The sequence below is a fragment of the Ursus arctos genome, unplaced genomic scaffold, assembly GCF_023065955.2.
Source record: "Ursus arctos isolate Adak ecotype North America unplaced genomic scaffold, UrsArc2.0 scaffold_19, whole genome shotgun sequence".
In the NCBI taxonomy this organism is placed as follows: domain Eukaryota; kingdom Metazoa; phylum Chordata; class Mammalia; order Carnivora; family Ursidae; genus Ursus; species Ursus arctos.
The window spans coordinates 5,902,203-5,922,861 of record NW_026622863.1 but is presented as its reverse complement, the minus strand read 5'-3'; the positions used below and the strand labels follow the sequence as shown (position 1 = coordinate 5,922,861).

The window sequence follows — 20,659 nt, the reverse complement described above, 5'->3', positions numbered from 1 at the left end:
CATGAGAGTTGCTCCTTTTGATGAGCAAGGAGGTGACTTCTTCAGATGGAAGGTACTCTTGGTGGGGACGGTGGGAAGACTGTTGAAACGACCACAAAGGGTTCAGGATATCACATGAACTTAGCTGATAAAGCAGCAGCAGCAGGGTTTAAGAGGACTGACTCCATTTTAAAAGAAGTTCTACTGGGATACACACACACACACACACACACACAATGGAATACTACTCAGCCATCAAAAAATTGCAGTCTTGCCATTTGCAACAACATGGATGGAGCTAGAGGGTATTATGCTGAGTGAAATAAGTCAGTCAGAGAAAAGCAATGATCATATGATCTCACTGATGTGAAATTTAAGAAACAAGGCAGAGGTTCATAGGGGCAGAGAGAAAAAAATGAAACAAGATGGAATCAGAGAGGGAGACAAACCATAAGAGATTCTTAATCTTAGGATACAAACTGAGGGTTGCTGGAAGGGAGGGGGGTGGGGGAATGGCGTAACTGGGTGATGGACATTGGGGAGGGTATGTGTTGTAATGACCACTGGGTGTTATGTAAGACTGATGAATCACAGACCTGTACCCCTGAAACAAATAATGTATGTTAATTAATTGAATTTAAATGAAAAAAATAGAAGTTCTGTGAGTAAAATGCTACCAACAGCATCACATGCTGCAGAGAAATTTTTTGTGAAAGAAGAGTCAATTGATGCAGCAAACGTCATTGTTTTTGGAGAAATTGTCGCAGCAACCCCAGCCTTCAGCAGCCTCCACCCTGATCGGTCAGCAGCCATCACATCAAGGCAAGACCCCCCACCAACAGAAAGATTATGATTTGCTGAAAGCTTCGGTGCTGGTTAACATTTTTTTTTAACAATAAAAGTTTTTTATGTAAGTAATGTACATTTTTTTTTTTAGACAATGCTATTGCCTAATAGACTAGAGTACAAGCTAACTTTTATATGCACTGGGAAACCAGAAAATTCCTTTGACTCACTTTATTGCAGTATTCACTTTCTTGTGGTCTGGAACCGAACATGCAGTACCTCCAAGATATATCCATAGTTGCTTTCTGAGGATCTCATTGCATTCGGCAGGGGGAGGGGTTTCAGGGGTTCCAATAGACAGCATCCCTTTTCCCCTCCACGTGGAGAATGTGGAGATTCAAAATAGCTCCTTTATTAGAACAAAGGCTAGAGGAAGCAGCTTAGTGACAGAGTTGTATTAGACTTGCTAATTCCCTACCCACCAGTTCCCCCTCCCACCTCAGTCTAGCCTGGACCAATCCAGCCCAAGGAAAGTTGCATCTGCAGAGGAAACCCACTTATTCAGGTCACTGCTTCCCACTCACTGGTCCAGGGAAAGAGGGAAGGAAAAAGAGACCAGACTCCCCACCATCAAGGTAACTCACTAGACATCCCTGGGGAGGGTGTAGGAGTGGGACAAGTGGCCAGGAGCCTTTAGCAGATCTGTTGTCACGCAGTTTGGGTGAGAAGAGTAGTTTGTGCCCACCCCACCCCCCGATTTCAATTTGTCAGTTTTGTTTGTTAGAAATACTTTTTTAAGGTTTTTTATTTATTTTGACAGCAGGGGAAGGGGCAGAGGGAGAGTGGGAAGCAGACTCCCCACTGAGCAGGGGGCTGGACTTGATGCGGGGCTCGATCCCAGGTCCCTGGGATCTTGACCTGAGCCAAAGTCAGATGCTTCGCCAGCTAAGCCACCCAGGCGCCCCTTGTTAGAAATAATTTCTGAAAATTAGTCGAACTAAACTATATCAATATTTAGCTGCATCCACAATAGAAAAGAATGTCATTGTCATGTGACTTAAATGTTTGGACTTTAGTATCTTTAAAGAGCATTTACTATGGCCTTGGATAGTACCATGTTTCTTCGGATTAAAAAAGAGTATATACTTCAGGCTTCTTGTTTTCTTATATTTAGATCTACCAAGTTCATAGCTTTATAAACCTGGTCATATATTCATTACTTGCCCAGAGTAAGAATTACACTAGATATAATTAGCACCTGATTCTCGCGTTGGAAGGCCTCTCCGTATAATAGAGAAGACAGACAATTACAGTATTGGTGATACTTGCTCACCACCACAAAACCGTGGGCAGAATGTTTTGGTTATGTAAACAGTGGAGAAATTAATGAGAACTAACGATATATGTAAGGTAACTAAAATTGTGTCTACGTAATACATTTGTGAAGTTTTGAAATGGTCATTCTCATGGAAGTAAGAAACAAATTGGTCATTTCAAATAAGCTAAAGTTACCTGGTCAAAATTTATCCCTTTGCGGTATATTTTTTAGTTGTTTGCCCTTAGTTTTATGCCATCAAGGTATTTTAGTGGGAAGAGATACCTGACATTATATTTTTGTTATTTGAAGTCTTTTAAATTAAAAGGCAGGGGGGTGCCTGGCTGGCTCGGTCATAGAGCCTTGTGACACTTGATCCTGGGGCTGTGAGTTCAAGCCCATGTTGGGCGTAGAGATTACTTAAAAATAAAATCTTTAAACAGAGAGGTGGAGGTGGCCTCACACTGCTACCTCAGAAATAGAAGCTAGAATGAATCCTCACGTGTCTTTAATGACAAAGGAAATCTTTATTCTCTACTCACTGAAATTTTCATTATAGAGTCACATAGGACCCACTAGAGCGAAAAGTGAACTGTGCGTGCGTGCGTGCAGGAAAGGCGTCCCAGGGAGTGGAAAGAACACAAATGTTAGAATCAGGTCAACGTAGGTCAGATCCTCACCCTGAGTCACCTGGGGCAGACTCTCGCCCATCTGAGCCTTAATTCTCTCCCTGCCTGTTCTTCTCGAGAAATGCAGTGTGTTTCTAAGCCCACAACCTCAACATTAATGCTCACAGTCTTCCTAAGCCTACAAGCTAAAAATCTTCAAACAAAAGTGGGCCAAGCATAGTTTAAGAACTTAGTGACAGGTAGTAAGCTGCCCATAAAATTTCAAGAAAGAGGATGCTAAATAAAATAGTGCTTGTTCTGATACTGAGTTTTTATCTCCCTGCCTGAAAATGTAGAAATTGTTATTTATGGGGTGAAGTCTTAAAACCACTTAAATGTGCAATATAGAATGGGGGGTACAGAAATGACAGGACATCATGGGAACCTTTATGGTTTTGAAGAGTATGGATAAAAGTGGTTTCGATGTGTTACAGGGTGTATGAATCTTAAATTAAACTTAGATTTTTAAAACGTGAGGGAAAAACTGAGGAAAATCACAACAATTGCCATGAGTGATTCATTTTCCCAATTTGTCAGTGCCATGAGGTTGCTTTCATAATAAGAAAACTATGTAAGAGTGGCTGATCTGAACTCTTCTCCTTTTAACATGATCAGTAGATTAAAGAGCAAATCTATTGTATAAGAAATAATGAAAACCATTTAATCGGCATGTGCACATTACATGTGGAATCTATAATTATTGCAAAACCTGATGTGAATTAAATATTGAATAATGGGTAAGTTTTTTCTATTATAGCCATTTATTTTTTTTTTTTAAGATTTTATTTATGTATTTGACAGAGACAGCCAGCGAGAGAGGGAACACAAACAGGGGGAGTGGGAGAGGAAGAAGCAGGCTCCTAGCAGAGGAGCCCGATGTGGGACTCGACCCCAGATCACCGGGATCACGCCCTGAGCCGAAGGCAGACGCTTAACGACTGTGCCACCCAGGCGCCCCTATTATAGCCATTTAAATATATAAAATAAATGCCTTAAAGGAAAGGAAAGGAAAGGAAAGAGAGAGAGAAAGAAAAAGAAAGAAAGAAAGAAAGAAAGAAAGAAAAAAAAAGAAAGAAAAAAAAGAAAGAAAAAAAAGAAGGAAGGAAGGAAAAAAGAAAAGAAAGAAAGAAAGAAAAAGAAAGAAAGAAAGAGAAAGAAAGAAAGAAAAAGAAAGAAAACTATGTAAGAGAGCCAATAGCCTCATGGAGCAAAAAGTTTCTTTATAGACAAAACACGAACTTAGGTTCCGTAATGCTTGGTTCCATTAAGACAACCAAAGAAGGAGACCATCCGTCTTGGGTCTTTGAACCCCGTAGGCACCAGCCTTTTAGCGGCTGTGTTCCTGGCAGCTGTCATAATTCAGTCCACCGTGTCGACCGGACAGGAGAACTACAGCGCTCACAGTAACCTCTTCACAAGCAGTGTTTTCCTTGTTTTCCTGTTGCAGATTTACTTGAGGTTCCTGGAGTATCAGATGGAGCACTCAAACGAGTGCAAGAGGAACTTCGTTGCGGTGTACGACGGGAGCAGCTCCATCGAAAACCTGAAGGCCAAGTTCTGCAGCACTGTGGCCAATGACGTGACGCTGAAAACAGGGGTGGGGGTGATCCGAATGTGGGCAGACGAAGGGAGCCGGCTGAGCAGGTTCAGAATGCTCTTCACTTCCTTTGTGGAGCGTAAGTAAATCCTGTAGCCTCGAGATCTTCCACATAATTTTTTTTTTTTAAGATTTAATTTATTTATTCGACAGAGAGAGAGACAGCCAGTGAGAGAGGGAACACAAGCAGGGGGAGTGGGAGAGGAAGAAGCAGGCTCACAGTGGAGGAGCCCGATGTGGGGCTCGATCCCAGAACGCCGGGATCACGCCCTGAGCCGAAGGCAGACGCCCAACCGCTGTGCCACCCAGGCGCCCCCTTTCACATAATTTTTATTCATTCAGAATTCAGTTACTGAGCCTTTCGTTTCGACAAAGACCGCAAGTCAACGAGAATGCAGAAATAACTAAGTCTTAGTCGCTGTTCTCAAGGAAGTAACTGTCCTGGGTGAAAAACCGTGTTCATATATAAATTGCAACACTGCCTTACTATAAAGATAGCGAATGCAGAAGTGGAGACTCCTTTCAAGACTCTCAAAATTAAAAATAATTGCCAGTAGTATTAATTCAGCGTGGTATATAATTATGTATCTACCAAAATTTAGGTAGGCTGTGTTTTCGTTCTTCCAATTTTTTATTTTTAAATAATTTTAAGCTTCTCTAAAGTTATAAAAATAGTGCAGAGTTTTCATAAGTCCTTCACGCAGGTGCCCCTAATAATGTGGTAAAACTGAAAATTAACACTGATGCAGTATTATCGACCAATATATAGACCTTTTCCACATGTCACTAGCTTTCCTATTAACGTGCTTTTCTGCTGCAGGGTCCCACGTTTACTTGCCATCTGTCCTTTAGTCACCTCAGTCTGTGACAGCTCCTCAGTCTTCAGTGACCTTAACATAGTGGAAGAGCCCTGGCTGTTTATTCAGTAGAATGTCAATTCGAGTTTGTCCGGTGTTTTCTCATGGATTCTTTGGAGGTTATGTGTTTCTGTCAGCACCACAGAAGTGATCACACCAGTGAGGCAGGGGTGGGTAATGTGGGTTTGTCTCCTGTTAACTGGGGTCCCTTCCTTGAGGTGCTCTCTGGCACGTTTCTCCACTCTAAAGTTCCTGATGTTTTCATTTCTAGTTAATAATTCTCGTTGAGACTGTGCAAATATGCTTTTGCTCACTAATTTTAGCATCTGTTAATGGTTTGTGCCTGTAATAGGTATTATTGTAGTGTTTACCTAACGGTGGTTTTCTGTTTCCATCATTCCTTCTGCACTTACTAGTTGTAATTCTACTGTAAGGAAGAGTTATTTTTCCCCTCATCCATCTATTCAATGATTTATATCAGTATGAGTTTATGGCTTTTCATTTTTCGCCATTATTATATGTATAATTATATATAACCTGTAGTTATTGTAATACTAACATTATTTTGTTACTCAGAGTCCCAGCTTTGGCCATTGGGAGCTCCTTCGAGTTGTCCCTTAACTTTTGATGGGTCCTTTTTTTTTTTTTTGAATCACTTTCTTGCTTTCTATCACCACAAGATGGCCCAGGTTCAACTGTGTTCTCCCTGGTCCAGCCCTAAAACCAGCCATAGTGCCAAGAAGCCCTTTTCTTCTCTTACAGAAGACTGCTAAAGACACTTCTGGGGTTTTTGTAGGAACCCTCCCTGAACCTGTGGACTGCTTTTGAGCGGTGTCATCTTGACAAGCCGTAAGCCCTCCTGCCCATGAACCCACAGTGTCTTCCCATTTACTTGTCTTTAATTTTTTTCACGAGTGTTTTGTACTTTTTACTATACAAGTCTACAGGTACACATTGCTGGTGTGTAGAAATGCACCTGACTGTTGTATGCTGTGTTTGTATCCCGCAACTTGCCGAACTAGTTTATTAACTGTGTGTGTGTGTGTGTGTGTGTGTGTGTGTGTGTGTGTGTTTGTGATCTTGTTAAGGTTTTCTACATACAAGATCATATTGTCTGCAAACAAGTAATTTTCCAATATTGGCTGCTACTCTATTTTTTTCTTTCCTTTTCTCGCCTAACTGCTCTTGCTAGGGCTTCCAGTACCGTATTGCTAAAGGAGACGCCCTTGTCTTGTTTCTGATCATAGGAGCCAAGCTTTCAGCCTTTCACCCTTGAGTAGGTGTTAGCTGTGTGGTTTTCATATATGGTCTTTATCATGTTGAGGAAATTTTCTTCTTGTCCTAATTTATTAAGTGTTTTCATCATGGAAGGATGTCGAATTTTATCATATGCTTTTTCGGATTCAATTGAAATGATTATGTCCTTTTTTCCTCTTCATTCTGTTAATGTGGTGTATTACACTGATTTTCGTAGAACCATTTTTATGTTTCAGGAATAAGTCCCACTTGGTCATGGTGTATAATCCTTTTAATATGTTGCTGAATTCACTGCTAGCATTTTGTTGAGGAATTTTGCATCGATATGCATAAGGGGTATTGGTCTGTAGTTTTATTTTCTTGTATCTTTGTCTGGCTTTGATATCAGGGGTATGCTGGTCCGTAGAATGAATAAGAAGTGACCCTTCCTCTCCAACTTTTTGAAAGAGCTTGAGAGTTGACATTCTGTAAACGTTTGGTAGAATTCCCCAGTGAAGCCATCCAGGCCAGGAAATTTCTTTGTTGGGAGATAGTTTGATTACTGATTTAGTCTCCTTGCTAGTTAGAGACCTATTCAAATTTTCTATTTAGTTTTAGTCGGTTTTGGTAGAACGTATGTTTCTAGGAATTTGTTTATTTCATCTAGACCTGCAGTTTGTTGGTATAGAATTGTTTGTAGAATTCTTTTAATCCCTTTTATGCCTCTAACTTCTGCAATAATGTCTCCACTTGAATTTCTGATTTTACTAATTTGAATCTTTTCCTATTTCTCTCTTTTTACCTTAGTCATTGGAACGAAAGGCTTGCCAATTTTGTTGACCTCTTCAAAGAACCTTTTTTTTTTTGTTTTTTTTCTTTTCTCTGATTTTTCCATTCTCTATCTCTCTTCTCTATTATTTCAGCGTTTCTGACAAAGGCATAGAACTCCAAGTTTAGTTTATCCTTTTTTTCCTCCTTCTTTAAAAAGGTTAAGTTACTGATTTGAGATCTTTCGCCTTTTTTTAACGTAGTTATTTATAGCTATAAAATTCCTTCTTTGCACTGCTTTCACTGCTTCTCATAAAGCTTTGCTGTGTTGTGTTTTCATTTTCATTTATCTCAAGGTATTCTCTAATTTCCCTTGTGATTTCTTCTTTGACCAGTTGGTGGGTTAAGAGTATGTAGTTTAATTTCCACATACTTATGAATTTTCCAGTTTTCATTCTGTAATTTCTAGTTTTATTTCGGTGTGATTGGAAAAGATACTTTGTATGATGTCAGTCTTTAAAGATTTCTGTGTGTATGTGGCGTAACATGCAGTCCATCCTGGAGAAAGTTCCATATACACTTGAAAAAAATTTGTATTTTGCTGTTGTTGGGTGGAATTTTCTGTATATTTCTATTAGGTCCAATTGGTTTATAGTGTTATTCTTTTATTTGCTTATTAATCTTCTGTGTAGTTGTTCTACCCATTATTGAAAGTGGGAGAGTGAAGTCTCCAACCAATTACTGTAGAATATCTGAATTCTACCTTGAATTCTGATAGTGTTTGCTTCTTGTATTTTAGGACTCTAGTTTTTGGTTTATATTTTTTTATAATTGTATCTTCTGGATGAATCCCTTTTACCAACATACAGTGTCCCCCTTTGTCACTTGCAACAGTGTTGATTTAAAGTCTATTTTTGTTGATATTTGTATGGCCACCCCAGCTGTCTTTTGGTAACTGTTTGCATGGAATATCTTTCTCCATTTTTTCACTTTCAACCAACTTATGTCTTTAGGTCTAAAGTGAGTCTTTTGTAGAACAGTATATAGTTGGATCTTTGGGGGGGGGTATTATCTGTTCTGCCAGTCTCTGCTTTTTAAATGAAAGGTTTAACTCATTTACATTTACGGTAATTACTAAGAAGGAAGGACTTCTGTTTTGCTGTTTGTTTTCTAAATCTCTTAAAGCTTTTTGTCCCTCATTTTCTTCATTACAACCTTCTTCTGTGGTTAATTGACTTCTTGTAGCAACACATTTGAATTTCCTTTTATGTATATTCTTTAGGTATTTTCTTTGTGGCCATAGTGGGGTTTTGTCTTTTTATGAGTTGGTTACATCTTTAAAAGTCATTTTTACTATTTTGTGAGCATGTGAGAACCTTTTCATATTAAAGAACGGGGTAGCTCATGTATAGATACTGACCCAGCTTAAAAGTAGAAAAACTCAGAGGAGAGCATTTTAGGATTCTTCTCTTAAACTCCTGATAATTCACATGAACAAATCTCAGGAAAAACTGATTCTGTTGCCCTTCCGTCTCCTGTAAAAGTCCAAGTGACTTGTCTGTACTTCCTAATAATTATTTTGTTGATTTTGCTTATCATAAGTACAAATCGTATTACATTAGCTTTGATTTAAAAAAAAAAAAACTAACAAAAATACTGTCATGTTTTTGGGTTGGTTTTGAGTGGCTTGGTTTAACTTTAATCTACGTTTGGATAGTGCTGATTAGTCTCTCTGACTAGTCCCTTTCCTCACAGTCACCTCTGTATGAAGAAAATTACCATTTAGAGACTCATCCAAACTGCCCCAGTGTAGTTGACTGTATATGTTCATATCACATGTATTTTAAAATAAGTGGTAGATGTTCTGTATTGTCCTCTAAGAGAAGGAAATATTTTCACTTTTATATCCTGACTGGTGAATACAGTAAAATGGTTAACTATATATATTTTTGCCAATCAAAATTTGTAAATATAAAAGTGTAAGAATAAGATACTATCAGATATTTTTCTTGAGAAATTTAGGAATTAGTAATTTTTCCCTTCATGTATAATTTCAAGATATTATATTATTATTCCATGGATTCTATGGCAAGATCATGATCGTATGTGACCCACACAAGCTTTATTATAGCTGAACTCTTCTATCTATAATTCTGAAAGACTCGAATTGCCAGCTGGCTATTTGGGTCAGGAAGCCAATTTAGCTGATCAGCCTTCCTACCTGTCTTCCGTTCATTTATTTAACATTTATCATACAAGATACTGTGTTTGGTATGAAGATACAGAAATGGATGGAACAGTCCCAGCTCTAAAGGATCTTCTTATAGTCTTTTAGGTGAGGTAACATACATGCAAATGGGACAGTTGCAGGAATGACTATGACAAAGACCGAGACAGAAAACGAAGTGCTTCCTGATTAAATATCCAGGTTACTTCTAGCAGACAGCAACGATTATGGAGCAAGTAGTCCTTGAAAGGAGGGCCTTTGAGTTTATCCCTGAGGGCAGGTGGATTTTAGGAGATAGAAATGTTGAATAATTGAGGTTGTTGTTCCAAACAGAAGCTACGAATGACAAAGCACACAGAGCCCGGGCATGTCTGGATCACAGAAAATAGTGGAAGAAAGAAGAGAGCAAAATGCATCAAGAAAGAGAGATTAAAACTAGAGTTAGAAGACCTTTAACTTAAAGGCTATAATTATGGGGCGCCTGGGTGGCTCAGTTGGTTGGGCATCTGCCTTCAGCTCAGGTCATGATCCTGGAATCCTGAGATCAAGCTCGGCATCGGGCTCCCTGCTCAGCTGGGAGTCTGCTTGTCCCTCACCCTCTACCCTGTTTGTGCTCTCTCTCTCAAATAAATAAAATCTTAAAGAAAAATTAAAAATTAAAGGCTAAAATTAGAGTTCATACTACAGGCATTGGGGGTTTTGAAGGGTTTCATGCTACACAATGCCATAATCAGAGCCGTGCGTCAGTTGGAGTGTGGAGGCTTGCGTAGGAGGGAGGCCAGCTTCCACAGTCAGGGGGCTCTAGACCAAGATGGTCTGAACCAGAGCAGTGACAGAGGGAAAGTTGTGGAAGTAGAATCAACAAGAGTTGGTGGCTGGCCAGACGGAAAAGTAGCAGAATGAGTCAAGGATACCTACAGTTTCAGTCCGACTGACTTGGAAATGAAAATTGGAGAGATAAGAAGAATAAGTATTGAGTTATTTTGGATTTAGTGAGTTTCTCAAGTAGCTGGAAATGTCAGGAGCTCAGCAGTGATATTTACCGGGAGTAAACTGTGTGGCTGCTGCTTGTTGCACTACGGATGCATATAAGCTGTTTCCAAAAAAAATTTTATCAACTTTTCACACTTGAAAAAAACAGCTATGTAATGGCTGCTTCACTCTTTCAAATAACTACAAAGCAGTGCTTGATACAAAGATATATTTTCAGTTAGCAAGAAAGCCTTTCGGCCGTTTTCCTTTCTCCTCGGTTTATTTATTCCCAGCATCTTACACCTGTGCTTTCCAGTAGTGCCCAGCAGCCCCGTGTGGCTGTTGGACACTCATAATGTGGCCCATCGCAACTGAAATGTGCTATAATTATAAAGGCATATCCTGGATTTCAAAGACTTGGTATGAAATAATGTAAAATATCTCATGAATAATATTTTATAGGTGTTAAGTGAGAACGTTTGGGGTATTGTTCAGGGCTCCCCAACACCACCCACATGTCAGGTGATTTGCTAGAAGGACTCACAGGACTCTGCATGTATTTGAATACTACGGCTGAGATTTCTGACAGTGAAAGGGTATGGGGTCAACGGAGAATTACTGTCTGAGTCCTCGCAGAGAAGTACTCTCACAGGCTCCCCAGCGCTCGCTCCCTCCCCTGAAGGGCGCACCGAGCATGTGTATTTCTTGAGCAACAAAAAATGCAGTAACGTGGACAATGTTTTGGTCCAGAGAAGCACCCAAGGTTTTTATTGGGAACTGGTCTCATAGGTCTCACTTTCTGCCTTTCCTGTACCAAAATCGTGGACTCAAAGAAGGAAAGAAGGTGTTCGGCATAAAATGACGTTGTTCACACCAACTCTAGGCACCATGAGCCTTATCGGTCAGGGAATGGAGGGAAGTCCAAGTTCCCAGTTGCCAAAACTAAGGGCCAACCTTGCTCACAAACCCTTCTAAAGGTAGCGGCCTCAGTTCTGCCATAGTAATAATAACTCTTTTCTGCACAGATATATTGGGTTGAATAAGCTATTAGTAAAATTAATTCCACCTGTTTCTTTTTAAAGATCTTTATAATGTGGCTACTTGGTCACATTTGGGCTCACATTATATTTATTTTTAGGCAGCACTGATATATAAAATGCAAAATTCTTCTCTAATGTGTTTTAGTTAAGGTATTTCTCTAGATACACTAATGATTTCTCTATCAGTACAAATCTGATAAGAAAACAGGTGAAATGCCTCCCTCAAGTGATGTCTTCACAATAATCACTAAATATAAGACTTAGCTCCATATCCTAAATTTAGCTTTGTTATCCATGAAGAACAAGAAACCCTGTTCAAAAAAAAAAAAAAGTCATATGTATGTGACCAAATAAAGGATTTTGTAAGTTTTTATAAAACAAAAGTCCCAGTTTGGAAATCTCATAAGCACATTAGAGAACTCCAGACGGTACATTTGTATATGCTCATCATTAATTCAAACTGCTAAACTCCTTTGTTTTTCTCTAAAACTAAAATGATGTGTAATTATTATGAATCCATTCATGAAAACCATCAATATTTTAGAAAAGGTTTATATGGATGGACTAATTCTGCATGAGATAGTCACTTTATATTTACCCATTGTAGATTACAGATATGCCTAAAATAATATAACTTGGCTAAAATGAATGATACAGACTAGCACTTCCCAAGCACTGAATACTAACACATATCTCACTCTTTAAGACGGGATATGGTTTTAGGAAAATAATTTCTAGGACTACAACTGTGAAAGCAGCAGAAGTTATTTTTGTTAGAATAAATCCATAATGTGATTCTCAGTGACATACTGCCTACGGGGGCTCCTGCAGGCCTAGTTGAAGGACAGACATCTCTCAGCATCACTGTCACATCTCAGGAGAAGGGGAGGGGAACTGATATCCTAACCCTTCTTCTTCCTCAAGCCATGACCCAGCAGTGAGTAAAGGGGGAAAGTAGGAAGTCCTCAGGCTATAAGTGGAAAACGGTTTGTAACTGGCACTATTTTTGCTATTCTCTTTGTCCCTTACTTATAAATTCCAGTAATTCAGCCATTTTTTATAGTTTTTAATCGAAGCATGTCATTAACATCCCATGTCAGTAACTGATACTTCGATTCTCTTTATAAACAGCAATACTTGTCCACTGAAAATCCACAGAGCTTAATACATGTGTAATTATGAGTATAATACATTTCTACAAAACAATATCTGATGATGTCAGCACTGCTTTCTAATTGCTTTAAATAATGTGGGGAGCAGCTGTAAAGAATTCTTTAATAAAACCTGAGGATGTTTTCTTTTTTTTTTTTTTTAAGATTTTATTTATTTATTTGACAGAGATAGAGACAGCCAGCGAGAGAGGGAACACAAGCAGGGGGAGTGGGAGAGGAAGAAGCAGGCTCATAGCAGAGGAGCCTGATGTGGGGCTCGATCCCATAACGCTGGGATCACGCCCTGAGCCGAAGGCAGACACTTAACCGCTGTGCCACCCAGGCGCCCCCTGAGGATGTTTTCTACTCACTGTTCAATCAATGAGAAACACTGACCAGAAAACCTGTCTTTTTCTCCCCTTTTGAGGATTATAAAGAAACATCAAATGTTCTGTGTCACACAATGTTCTGTGGACAAACTTGAAGAGCTAATCGTAGTTGGACTCAAAGTCAGAATACCTAGAAGCCGCAGTGCTGCTTAACACCTCACTCAGCCCGCCTTGAAAATAGCTTCTGTAAAATAGCTGTCTCCTCATTTGTGAACTGGAGAAGACTGGTAAAATTAGAGATCAGTAGGTAATACGATATAGTATGTCATAGGATTGTGGTATGATGCATAAACAAAATGGAAAACTCCAGTTTTTGGAAGTAAGTATTCAAAAATGCTGTGTTCTCTAGGCCATTTGTCATGTTAAAGTGCACACCTGGATGTAATATAATTTTATGATCGATATGACACAGCTGAGGTAGGCACACCAGCTAATTTGGTACTGAAATAAAATACCACCATATATTTTCATTGGCTTTTCTGTCCTCAGCCTAACGGCATATTTATCAAGAATCATGAGATACTTACTTAATGGTTAAATAATACCATGTGATGGATTCAGTCTCTGAGTAAATTACTTACTGGTTATATACATGATTCTTCTGAGAATAGAAGTATCAACATGATTGAGACCACTAAGTTCATAGTCTCATTGATTTTATTCTTGTTTTTTTGTTTTTAAGATTTTATTTATTAGAGAGAGAGAACACAAACAGTGGGGAGGGGCAGGGGGAGAGGGAGAAGCAGGCTCCCCGCTAAGCAGGGAGCCCGACTCGGGGCTCAATCCCAGGACCTGGGATCACAACCCGAGCTGAAGGCAGATGCTTTACCGACTGAGCCTCCCAGGTGCCCTAGTCTCATTGATTTTAGAACCAGAAGTCTGAAATACGCTATAGTCCATCTCATTCGTTTAGAAAGAGGAAGCAGAGACCCAGGGAGTTAGTTAAAATCTTAAAGTAGACAGGCTAACTAATAACAAAAACAATTTGTATTAATTACTTGTCCATTGTTGTTTCTGCTCTCTGTTTCATAGCACTGTTTCCCAAGTTACTCACTATTCTTAGCTATTTTATTTTAGATTCTTGAGTCATGAGAGTCACCCAGGGGTTATTATACTTGAACAGGAGTGGGTAAGTACTCAGCAAATAAGCAAGCCTTAAAGTTTTGTGCAGAGAATAGTTAATTGTATATAGATAAAACTCACGCTTAAACTCAATTTCAGCTTATGGAGAAGGGGTGCACAAATCCTGGCTCATAGTGATTAACCGTAGATTATTAGCCTGCTGAACTTGGGTGACTGTTGCCTTTTGGGGATTCTGCCTTAAAGAGAGATTATATTTGTTCTCTAATAGCAAAGCAATTTTGGATGTTATTTTTTGTTTGTTTTAATTGAAGAATAATTGACATTCATTGAATACGGTATTAGTTTCAGTGATTTGATATTTACATACATTAGGAAATGATCACCACAATGAGTCTAGGTTCCATCTGTCACTACACAAAGTTGTTACAGTATTACCGACAATATTGCCTATGCTGTACATTACATCCCATGGCTTATTTATTTTGTAACTGGAAGACTGTTCCTCTTCGTCCCCTCCCCTACTTTGTCCTGTCTCCCCACCCCCTGTCCTCCAGCAACCATCAGTGTGTTCTCTGTACCTGTGAGTCTTTTGTTTGTGCATTTGTTCTGTTTTGTTAGAATCCACATGTAAGTGAAATCGTAGGTATTCGTCTTTCTCTGACTTATCCATGTTGTCACAAATGGCAAGATTTCACTCCTTTTTATGGCTCAGTAATACTCCATTTTATACATGTACCACATCTTTATTCATTCATCCATTTATGGACACTGAGGTCGCTGCCATATCTTGGCTATGGTAAATAATGCTGCAATGAACATAGGGGTGCAGACATCTTTTTGAATTAGTGTTTTCATTTTCTTGAGATAAATAGGCAAGAGTGGAATTGCTGGATTATAGGGTAATTCTATTAGTTTTTTGAGGAACCTCCATACTGTTTTCCACAGTAGCTGCACCAGTTTGCATTCCCACCAGCAGTGCACAAGGGGTCCCTTTTTTCCACATCTCCACTGACACTTATTTCTTGTCCTTTCGATGATGGCCATTCTGACAAGTGTGAGGTGGTATCTCACTGTGGTTTTGATTTGCATTTCCCTGATGATCAGTGTTGTTGTGGAGGTTGTCTGTTGACCTAAATTGTAAGTCTAGTAAATATTGGATAAATATCACATTATGTTTTAGGGTTTTCTGGGGTCCCAATAAATACCTATTTTTACAGCCCATCTTCAGAGCCACCTTGAGAAATAGACGAAGGGGTCGGGCAGGTGGATACCAAACCATCTGTTGTTTGTGTGTGTTTACCAAGCTGTCAGTTTCGTTACTGCTGGTGCAGTTGGACGATGTGGTTAAGTACTCCAGAGCTTACTGTGATTGTGACCTAAAGAGAGAGCCTGCTCTTTAGAGGGAAATAAATACTAAATTCATTGTTTTGATAAGGTTCATTGTATATTTGTTTTTAAAAAGATATTATTTAGGGGAAGAAATCCAGTTATTAGTCCTGTAAAATTTTACATATTTCTTTTCATCTTGAAAAGAGACTTTTAAAAAGAAAATACAAAAAGTATCTGAGGTCTGTAGTATAATAGAGAGGGGGATTCAGTGTTCCTTCCTTGACGAGACACATACCTTAAATGTAGAATTTTTTAGACAGGAAATACATTTTGCTTGATTATATTTTTGGAAGTCACAGTGATTAGTTGATTTTTAGGGGCTTCTGTCAATGTGAGAGAAAAGCCGTCATGCGTCCTGACTTTCAGATCTTGTGTGTGTGTCTTTACACTGAAGTACACATTTTTACTATGTTGGTATTTTTGTCTCCAGTCGCGGACTTTATTTCTTAACCGAAGTAAACACACCGAGTCATAATCTAGTGTAACAAGTGTTTACATATACGAGGAAAAGTGTCACATAGAAGCACATCTGGAGTATGACAGGGACACGGGAGTCATACTAGCTACCTAGGAGAACTGAGGGAATCTTCACGGAGAGGGCGGAATTGTGAATGATCTGAAAGATGAGTCGGTGGTCACCAGGAAGGGAAAGGAGGAGACGCTTCAGGCTGAAAGAACGGTTTACACAAAAGAAGTTACGTGGTATATATTACATATATCTTTATCATTTAAAAAAATTTTAAGTTTGAAATTACAAAGAGTGATTTTTTTTTCTGGTAAAATCTACATAACATAAAATTTGCCATTTTAACCATTTTTAAGTGCATAGTTCAGTGGCACTAGGTACATTCCTGTCTTTGTGCACCCATCACCACTATCCATCTCCAGAACTTTTTAATCATCTCCACTCCCCTCTCCCACTGGGTCCTCGTAGCTGATTCTCTCTTTTTCTCTCAATGAATTGACTGCTCCAAGTACTTCATATACCTGGAATCATACAATATTTGTCCTTTCGTGTCTGGTTTCTTTTGAGCATATTGTCTTCAAGATTCATCCATGTTGTGGCATTTGCCAGAATTTCCTTCTGAATTGTAAGCGTGAATAATATTCCATTAGATATGTATATACCACATTGCGGTTATCCATTCATCCACCCACAGACATTGATTTAGGTTGTTTCCACTTCTGGGTGGGATACTGCTGCTCTGTGCTTTGTGAATAACACCGCCATGATCGCCGGTGGACTGTGCGTTCGAGCCCCTGGGAGTGGAACAGCTGGAGCCGATGGTAATCGGTGTGAGTCCCATTCACCACAGCAACTGTACCATTTTACATTTCCCCCAGCAGCGTGCCGAGCGTTCCAGTGTCTCCACATCCTCACTGACAACTTCTTTTAACGTTTTGAAAAAATTCACCAGGCTACGTACAAGTTCCGTAAGCAGCGTGGTAAATGTGCTCGTGTTCTCCTTATGCAGAGCATGACGTGTGGCACCCAGCCTGAGTTAGAAGTCTTAGGTCAGACCATGTCAGAGTTCCAGCTCGTGTCTTACGGTTTCTGTAGTGCAGAGTGTCGTGAACATGCGGAAGCGCCAACAAACCAGGATGCGTTCTTAGCGACAAACTGTTCTTCTTTCCTGCAGCTCCCTGCACGGGCAGCACTTTCTTTTGCCACAGCAACATGTGCATCAATAGTTCTTTAGTCTGTAACGGTGTCCAGAACTGCGCGTACCCGTGGGATGAGAATCACTGCAAAGGTGAGTGCACCGGCGAAGGCCAGCCTTCTTGACAGGAAAGTGGCTGTTGCCCTTCATTAAGAAACCCTGAAAATGACCTTTTCTGTAACTGCGCTCAGCGTAGCTGCTTTGGCCGAAATGGAAACATAGAATATAAATGTTCTTTTAAATGCATCATACACCTCTGGTATGTGGTAAAAGCAAAGAAAAATACTTATTCTCAATGAAAGCATTCTTTTTTTTAACGACCTATGTTTTTTATCTTAAGTTCAAAAGTCCACCATAATATTAAATTATTCTGAGAATAAGGTATCTTTACAATACGAATGACTCAGAAAATAATGCATTATTTACACAATGTCCTGTGCTGTATTTCTAGTGCAGGTCTAAGGTAAACACGACTTGTGGTAATTGCTGAGTATCTACAGACATTATCACATCACTGTCTCAGCCTTAAAGTTTGCCTGCCTTCTATTCTCCAAGAGTCAGTACACGTCTTACTGTGAACAGTTAGCGTGATCTGATAGGGCTGTCTGAAGTACTTGAAGTGTTTTCAGGTAATCATTCGGATGGTAGCTCGTGAGGCTGCACCTCAGTGGCTTAGCCTGGTGCCTTTAGTCCTCTCTTGCTGGTGGCGGTCGGTAGAAATACTGCGGTTACACTTACACACGGCAGTTGGCCAAACATACGACGGAACAGAAAGCTAACTTGATAGAACAAGAGTATTTCTTCTGGCATTTTCTCTATATTCATGTTTTTTTTATTTTTTTATTTTATTATTTTTTTAAGACTTTATTTATTTGGGGGAGAGAGAGCACAAGTGAGGGGAGGGGCAAAGGGAGAGGGAGAAGCAGACTCCCTGCTGAGCAGGGAGCTCCATCCAGGGACTCGATCTCTGGACCCTGAGATCATGACCTGAGCTGAAGTCAGACGCTTAACTGACTGAGCCACCCAGGCACCCCCAGATTCGTGTTTTTAATTTGATTTGCAAATTGTGTGCTTTCGTGTACCTTCTGAGTAAAGAACCAAGTCCTTTTTCTTTTATGTAATCTGACTATCTTGTGATTGGTTAGTTTAACTGGAGATCATAATGGGATTGTTTTATTTGTTTCAAAACCTAATTTTAAATGGTATCATCTGTAGGGTATTTGAGCCACGTGTTCTGCTTTACCTAAAAATACCTCCCAATGTGCTACAGGACTCATTAGTGAATTTTGAAAGCCTTGTTGTTTCTCTTTCTGCAGAAAAGAAGAAAGCAGGACTATTTGAACAAGTCACTAAAACCCATGGAACAATTATCGGCATCACATCAGGGATTGTCGTGGTCCTTCTCATTATTTCTATTTTAGTACAAGTGAAACAGCCTCGAAAAAAGGTCATGGCTTGCAAAACCGCATTTAATAAAACTGGATTTCAGGAAGTGTTTGATCCTCCTCATTACGAGCTGTTCTCCCTGAGGGACAAAGAGATCTCCGCAGACCTAGCGGACTTGTCGGAAGAACTGGACAACTACCAGAAGATGCGGCGCTCCTCCACGGCCTCGCGGTGCATCCACGACCACCACTGTGGCTCGCAGGCGTCCAGCGTCAAACAGAGCAGGACCAACCTGAGTTCCATGGAGCTGCCTTTCCGCAACGATTTTGCACAACCACAGCCCATGAAAACATTTAACAGCACCTTCAAAAAGAGTAGCTACACTTTCAAACAGGCACATGAGTGCCCTGAACAGGCCCTAGAAGACAGAGTAATGGAGGAGATCCCTTGTGAAATTTACGTCCGGGGACGAGAAGATTCTGCACAAGCATCCATATCCATCGATTTTTAATCTTCTACTAAGGGGACTTTAATTATTCAGTGTGTACGTATGCAGCCCACGGAGCACCCGTACTCTTCAGCAGCCAACCCTTTTCTCCTGTCAAGACTAGGACGACTTCGTTCCCACTAACCCCCTGTAACGGCGAGGCTTTCATTGTCTCAGGCAGCCTATGTGTTAAACCAACCGAGGGACCTACTCTAGTCCGTGAACAGAATAAGTCACTGCTGCGCGGTGTCACACACACAGAGCACCAGCGAAATGGCATTTGGAGAGGCGCACGGTGGTGCTGAGCCAGGCTCAGGCTGCCCGTTAGGCTCGGCTACAGGAATACTGCTCTGGATTGATCCCACAGCCAGTTGAAAAATAAGATTTGTCTCTATGTTCCTTTTGTTTTTCTTTTCTCGAAATTTAATTTGTTTTATAAGTCCACGATTTTACCGTTTTGGTTTCTTACATAAACATAAATGGTTAATGTGCCACACATATTTCAATACAGGCATTTGTTCTAGAATTTGTCAAAATATAACTCGTTACTGCGCTAAGTGCCAGCAAAGACCAGAGTTCTGCTTCACCCATCTGTTTCTTCTTCACTGCTGCCTTTTAATTACTGGATCCTTAGTCTTTATTTTTTGTGAATAGTAGATGATATGATTTATCACCTTTATCACCTTTATCATATTTTGTCTTATACTAGAAGATTTCATAATCCTAGGATGTATGCACCCTTGCCAGTTGTGACTAAAACCTTGAAAAAGATGAAAACTTCTACAAATTCTTTGAAATTTCCCAAATTTGGTCACATGCAGTGGTGGCCCATTCATTCCTGTGTGCAAAGTCGTTTCATTCATTTCGGGGGAGGCCTGTAATTATGTTTCTTTGCTGTGTTTCTCATCACCAGGTTTGTGTTTCCTGTTACTTTTAAAAGAAGATGATTTTTCTCCCTTTGTATGGGTTTATGTTATGGCACATGGTAGCCAAGGTTGTATGAGAGTTAAAGGGAAATTCCTGAGAAACTGTAAGAGCCCTCAGATTGCTTCTTACTTGGGACAATACGTTTTTCTAGTTCTTACCAAGAATAACAACTTCCACTTTTTTTTAAACTGCGCTTTTGACCTTATGTTTTTTTTTATGGTATATAAACAATAATTTATAAACATGATATAAAAATTCATTGTGTTTTTTTAGACTTTTGATATTATTTGATACTGTACAAACTTTATTAAATCGAGATTAAAGACCTACATGAGAGATTTCTTTCAGTGTTCACACCAGTGGCTTTGCATACAAGTATGCTGTGATGGGACCACATGTTGTAACTTATTGTAAAGACCTTGGTAATGTGTACATAAGCTTTTGTTTCTTTTTGTTACTGCATTTAGTTTATGATAAACTTTTCACTCGTGTGTTATTTATTCTAAATCACTACACAAATCATATATTAAAATATACATTGTTACATGATTCTTCAATCATGTTATTGCACTGAGATTTTGGATCTTAAGGTATATATGGAAAGGAATCCACTTATCAAATTATAACTAACACAGACATGCCATTTAAAAGAGGTGAATCCTCATTTTGATATTTTTTGTAGTAAATTCTCAAGTGAGAAATTGAAGTTTCACTGAATTTCATTGATTTTTTTTTTTTAAG

General features: G+C 39.5%; 1 protein-coding gene across 1 annotated transcript in view; it reads left to right on the top strand.

Annotated features, from left to right (window-relative positions):
* NETO2 (neuropilin and tolloid like 2) overlaps window positions 1–20,104 on the top strand; it is a 53,431-nt gene extending 33,327 nt beyond the window's left edge. The window contains exons 7-9 of the mRNA XM_057314148.1: window positions 4,196–4,424; window positions 17,098–17,211; window positions 18,435–20,104. Of these exons, the coding sequence (XP_057170131.1) occupies window positions 4,196–4,424; window positions 17,098–17,211; window positions 18,435–19,015 (924 nt within the window). The 3' untranslated portion in view covers window positions 19,016–20,104. The remainder of the gene's footprint in view (window positions 1–4,195; window positions 4,425–17,097; window positions 17,212–18,434) is intronic.
* Window positions 20,105–20,659: the final 555 nt, after the last annotated feature.